The 6,000-nt window shown below is 34.1% G+C and overlaps 1 protein-coding gene across 2 annotated transcripts in view; it reads right to left on the bottom strand.

Moving 5' to 3' along the window:
• Nucleotides 1–240: 240 nt before the first annotated feature.
• LOC141505658 (N-acetyllactosaminide alpha-1,3-galactosyltransferase-like) overlaps nt 241–6,000 on the bottom strand; it is a 56,156-nt gene continuing 50,396 nt past the window's right edge. For both annotated transcript variants that reach the window (XM_074211680.1, XM_074211681.1), the window contains 2 exons: nt 4,323–4,460; nt 241–1,149 (listed from right to left, as the gene is read on the bottom strand). In XM_074211680.1, the coding sequence (XP_074067781.1) occupies nt 471–1,149; nt 4,323–4,460 (817 nt within the window). In that variant the 3' untranslated portion in view covers nt 241–470. The remainder of the gene's footprint in view (nt 1,150–4,322; nt 4,461–6,000) is intronic.

The following is a 6,000-nucleotide window of genomic DNA, read 5'->3' as shown; positions in this document are numbered from 1 at the left end:
CCCTTTCCTCTGTTTCAGAAGCAATCAGGGTTAAGTAATTGCCTAGAGTCACACAAGCAGTAAGTATTTGAGACTGTATTTGAACTCAGATCCTCCTAATTTCAGGGCTGATACAGTGTCACTTCATCATTTGGCTGCTACAGGTCATCTGATTCCTCAAAGCCCAAAGTATCTTCCCATTTCTCCAAATGGATATAATGTTATCATTTATCTTTGTATAATTTGTATAATTTTGTATAATTGTTCTTTATTCATCATTAAAATCACAAAGTACAAGATTACAACAAAAGAAGACTTGAAAAGTTTGCTTTTTCGGAGATGATAGTTTTCTTTAAGTTTTTTTCCTTCTAATATGTTAATTTTTAAATGACTACCTTTCTTACTTATTGGTCATAATGATAAACTTCCTAATTCAGAAATTTGAGAGTTGAATCTAACCCCAGATATCTTCATAAAAACTGTAAACTACATTAAATAAGTTCATATAACTTGCTTTGCCGGGATATTTTGACAACATTAATATCAGAATTGTCTTGTAATGAATAATCCCAGCAATATTCTGGGGACAAAATTTTAGTGGGTTTGTTGAGAAAAAAGTATTTGTTCAGGTGGCTTTCTTCATGCCACACAGCCTCAATACCATTTTTCTTATCATGAAACATTGCCTTGTCACAAGCTTGGGTGAGTTTCAAAACCTGAAGGGGTGTCCCACCAAAAATGGCTACATGATAATAGAAATCTCCCATGTTAAAGGGCATGAATGCTGTAGAGAAAGAACGTCTCTCATAATTGAAATCATTGACGTTTTTTTTATAAAACCAAGCATGGAGCTGGGCAACAGATTCACCCAGGGTCTCCACACCAAAGTAATTTTCAAACTCTTGATCCACATCCATGCAGAAAAGAAAGTTAACTTCATGCTGGATAATATTGACAATGTGTTCCGCAATGATTTTCATGCGTGACATACTAATGTCTTGCCACCTTTTCTCCTGTATTCCAAATACTTTAAATGTATGAAGAGGAGTCACCTCTACCCAAAGCAACTTGGAGGAGTCATCTGTCATGATGTAAAAAATTGACTTATGACCAACCATGAAGTATTTCTCTGCAGATAAAAGGAATTTCTCCAAGTAGTTATCAAGATGCCTGGGTAACAAATGGAAAAAAGTAGTTATTTCAATAGAAGTCAAGGGTTAGTATAAAAATTCACTGATGCATTTGCTTACCATGTAGTAAAAACTACTTTGAGCTCACTTTTAGTTTTCAGTGATGGATTAAATTAGCCACAATCTTTTCTTGTGATTAAAAGTATGTTTGTTATTAATATGTGGTTATATAGCAAATTTTCTCCTTTATATCACAGATATGTTCCTTCTGTGAAGCTCACAGAACTACAAAGAGCTCAGATATGATCTAGGTCTCATCCCTGTAATACCCTATAATCAACTGATAAGTATTAAGTACCATCTATATGTCTGGCACTATTCTAAACCCAGAAGTTACAAAGACTCTTAAAACAAATGAACTATTCCTTGCTCTCATGGAACTTACTTTCTATTGGGAGAAGAAATACATAATAAAAGTATATAGAATATACATATATATGAATAAATAGAATATAGTTAAATACAAAGTCAAAGCTAGATACAGGAACACATGTAGAAGGTGGTAAGAGATTCAATTATGCTTATAAAAAGATAGCATAAAAACAAAAATCTAGAATACTGAGGGAAATGATGAAAATAGGGATAAAGGGGGAATAGCACAACTAGACCTCTAAACTATGTTATAAAGCAATAGTTATCAAAATTCTTCTAGTATTGGTTAAAAAATAGAGAGACAGATCAATAGAATACACAAGATAAGGGAGAACTTGAGACAGTAGAACTCAATAACTCAGCATTTACTGAAGTAGAAAACATAAAATTACCTAGGAAAGGACTGCCTATTTGAAAAAAACTGCTAAGAAAACTGAAAAGCAGTCTGGCAGAAAATAGACTTAGATCATATTTTTCCTTATATCATATTCCATAATATATTATTCATATGCCTATATGACCTTAATATTAAAGATAATTTTATATAAAAATTAGAAGAGTAGATCATAGTCTTGTTATAAACTATGGATAGGAGATATATTCTTCTTTTCCCACTTGATAATTTATTTTTTCTAATTACATGTAAAGATAGTTTTCAACATTCATTTTTATAAGTTTTTGAGTTTCAAATTTTTTATTTCTTTCCCCTCTCTCTCTCTCTCTCTTGCTCCCTTCCCAAGACAGCAAGTAAATCTGGTATAGGTTTTACATGTACAATCATATTTCCACATTAGTCATATTTTAAAAGAAGAAACAGAACAAAAGGGAAAAATCACAAGAAAGAAAAAACAAACAAAAAAACAAAAATAGTATGCTTCCATTTGCATTCAGACTCTGTAGTTCTTTCTCTGGATGTGGATAGCATTTTCTATCATGGGTCTTTTGAAACAGTCTTAGATCATTCATATTGCTGGGAAGTGCTAAGTCAGTCACAGTTGATCATCACACAATATTGCTATTATTGTGTACAATATTCTGTTGGCTCTGCTCACTTCACTCAGCATCAATTCATGTAAGTCTTTCCAAGATTTTCCGAAATCTGCCTGCTCATCATTTCTTATAGAAAAATAGTATTCCATTACATTCATATACTATACCTTTTTAGCCATTCCCCAAATGATGGCATCCCTTCAATTTCCAATTCAATGCCACCACAAAAAGAGTTGCTATAAATATTTTTGTACCTGTGGGCCCCTTCCTTTTTTATATGTTCTCTTTGGGATATAGACTCAGTACTGGTATTGCTGGATCAAAGGATATGCACTGTTTTATTACTCTAAATTGCTCTTCAGAATGATTGGATCAGTTCACAACTCCACAGTCATTAATTTTGGAGATACATTCCTAAACAGACAAGAGATTGAGGAAAGTATAAAAATAAAATGACTGAAAAACTTCTGCATAGACAAAATTAGGACAAGAAAGTTGATGGGGGCAGCTAGGTGATGCAGTGGATAGAGTACCAGCCCTGGAGTCAGGAGTACTTGAATTCAAATCTAGCCTCAGACACTTAATAATTGCCTAGCTGTGTGACCTTGAGCAAGTCACTTAATCCAATTGCCTTAAATTTAGAAAAAAAAAATTTAAAGTATGTCATCAAATGAGAAAAATCTTTGTATCATATTTCTCTGATAAGGGTTTGACCTAATTTAATTTGACCTATTTAAGCAATAAGCAAAAAAAATATATCTAACAATAGGGATATGAGCAAATTTCAAATGAAGAATTACAATGTGATCTCAACCACATAATAGAATACTCCGAATTCCAAATAATAGGAGAAATTAAAATCAAAATAATCCTGATGTTTCACCTGATATCTTGAAATTTGGCAAAGATAGCAAAGTTGGCAATAACTCAATTGTAGAGGGGTTGTGAAATGATAGATACACAGATAAATTGTTGAAGGAATTGTGATTTGGTGCAACCATTTTGAAAATAAATTTAGAATTACATAAATAAAGTGATTAAAATGTTCATACCCAGATGGCTCCAGAGGAGAAAGTGAACTTGGTGACTTAGCAAAGCACTCACCCCCTCACTCAAATCCAATTCACATGATTGTCATGAAATCACCTCCCTGATCATGACCTTCTTTGAGAACAAAGGACAAACATCATCATATAATGAAGTCATTGTTAAAGACAGAATAGAGAGTTATGGTGGGGCTAAGACACTTAACCTTTAAAGGACTTTAGACAAAATTTTAGTGTTAATAACAACTCATTACCATTTTTTTTTCTAAATTCTGAGCTATGTCCCTTCTGTTTAGATGGGTCAAGGATTTCTGTGCAACCATGAATAATATGATTCATGTCCCAAAATTTTCAAGGGGATAAATTCTCCCTGCTAAGTGATCTCATTAGTGCAGTTCCTTGGGAATAATCAGATACTAGATTTTTCTAAGGAGAGGAAGTTTGAAGACAGGAGCTATCCTTTTTTTGTGTCCTTTTTTGTCAAACTTGAAAATGCCAACCTTCCATTTATATTGATGCATCTTTTTAGTTTATATTTCACTAATCTTAAATTGAGAACAGGTAGACCTGAGTCTCTTTGAGTAAAGGGCCTTTACTTCCTGGATTCCTATAAATAACAAGTATAAATAATGATTCATTAAATATGAATACTTTGATGGGTTTTATGAAATTCATGGGCAGTACCTCCTCTCATGTAATTTCTAAGATGAGAAAGTAGAAATGAAGTAGTTACTAGGACATATACCTTCCAATAGCAAATACCAGCAAACCCACAGTAAGGTTCTTCTTTCTATAATAATCCTCTAAAACGGACGTCTGGTAAGTTCCTTCCCACACAATGGGAGCGAGCCATTCAGTCACTGTTTTAACTTGTGGGCGGCTTCTGTTGGATAAAACAACAAAGCAAATTGCACTAATTTCTCTTTTACTAAGACAACACCAGATGTTACCCAGGCAAATGAGCAAGATGAAGAATGGCAAGGGATTATGTTTACTGAGATCAGCTTTAAATTTCCTTAGGAATAGAAAGTCATGGCATTTTTCAGAGCATTAACACATAAGGCAGGGGTTGACAATCTTTGCAAGAGGCAATAAATGGCATCCAAAGCTATTGTTAGCCTCTTTCTACTATATAAGCAGTTCTTAACCTGAGGTCCATGAAAATTGTTTTAATGTTTGAAAAGCTATTTTAAGATAATGACTTTTTGGAGGGAGGGTCTTTTTGTTAACTATTAAAAACATTATTTTTAGAAAAGGTGCCTAAGCTTCATTTGACTATCAAAAGTTAAGAAACCTCTGGAAGTTTTCCACTCTTTCTGTTTCTTTGTTTTTAATCTCTTGTCTTTCCTCTGATCTAGTTCTTTCTTTCTATCTCTCTTTGATTATGCTATGGGCTTGGCAGTGACCTTCTTGGGCAGCAGTTAGTCTGATAGGTAGACCCCAAGACTTAAGAACACAGCTCTGTATTATCATTGAAGAAGAAGTAACCATAGAATTTAGAATTGAAAAACCTAATAATCATCTAGGCCAATCTCCTCTTTTAATAGATGGAAAAAGTTAAGGCCCAGAGAGATGACTTTCTTAAACTCATACAACTTTTAAAGTCACACAGCTAGGATTTGAAAGTAGGGTCTCAGATTCTAAAACCAGTACTATTTATGTATTTATTTTTATTTTTTTCATATTTTAAAATTTTTCTTTAATTTATTTATATATTACTAAAATATTCTTGTTTAAGAGTAAACACAATACCCCCTCCCCCACAAAAATATAAAACCTCATGAGAAATAAAAAAGAAAGAAAAAATATGTTTCACTTTGTGTTCTAATACCATCAGCTCTTTCTTGGGTGAATCATTTTCTTTATCATAAATCTATCATAGTAGTTACTTCCATATTTTTCCACAGTTGTTGCTGATTGAAATTACCTCCATCCATTCCTCCCCACTACCATCAATTATATTTTTTCTTTCCCTTTTCACTTTGTCCCTCTTCAAAAATGTGCTATGGGGCAGCCAAGTGGCACAGTGGACAGAGCACTGGCCCTGCAGCCAAGAGGCCCCAAGCCCAAGAGGACCCAGCAACCACCTGGCCCTGTTGTTCCAGACAGACCACCCTATTCCAGCAACTTTCAAAAATTAAAAAATAAAATGTGTTATATCTGACTATCCTCTCCTATGATCTACTCTCTCCTCTGTCACTTATATCCCCCCTACCCTCCCCCTTCATCCTTCTCTCTCTCTCTCTCTCTCTTTCTCTCTCTCTCATACTCTCTTGAGTGTATATACTGTTTCCTCTCTGTGCCATTTCTGATGAGAATGAAGGCTCCCTCATTCCCCCTCACCTTCCCTCCTTCCATACCACTGCAAAAGCTACCTGAAATTTCATATTACCTCTCCTTTCCTCTTACTCCCAGTACATTTC

The sequence above is a fragment of the Macrotis lagotis genome, chromosome 1, assembly GCF_037893015.1.
Source record: "Macrotis lagotis isolate mMagLag1 chromosome 1, bilby.v1.9.chrom.fasta, whole genome shotgun sequence".
In the NCBI taxonomy this organism is placed as follows: Eukaryota; Metazoa; Chordata; class Mammalia; order Peramelemorphia; family Peramelidae; genus Macrotis; species Macrotis lagotis.
This window is presented reverse-complemented; position numbering and strand designations above follow the sequence as displayed.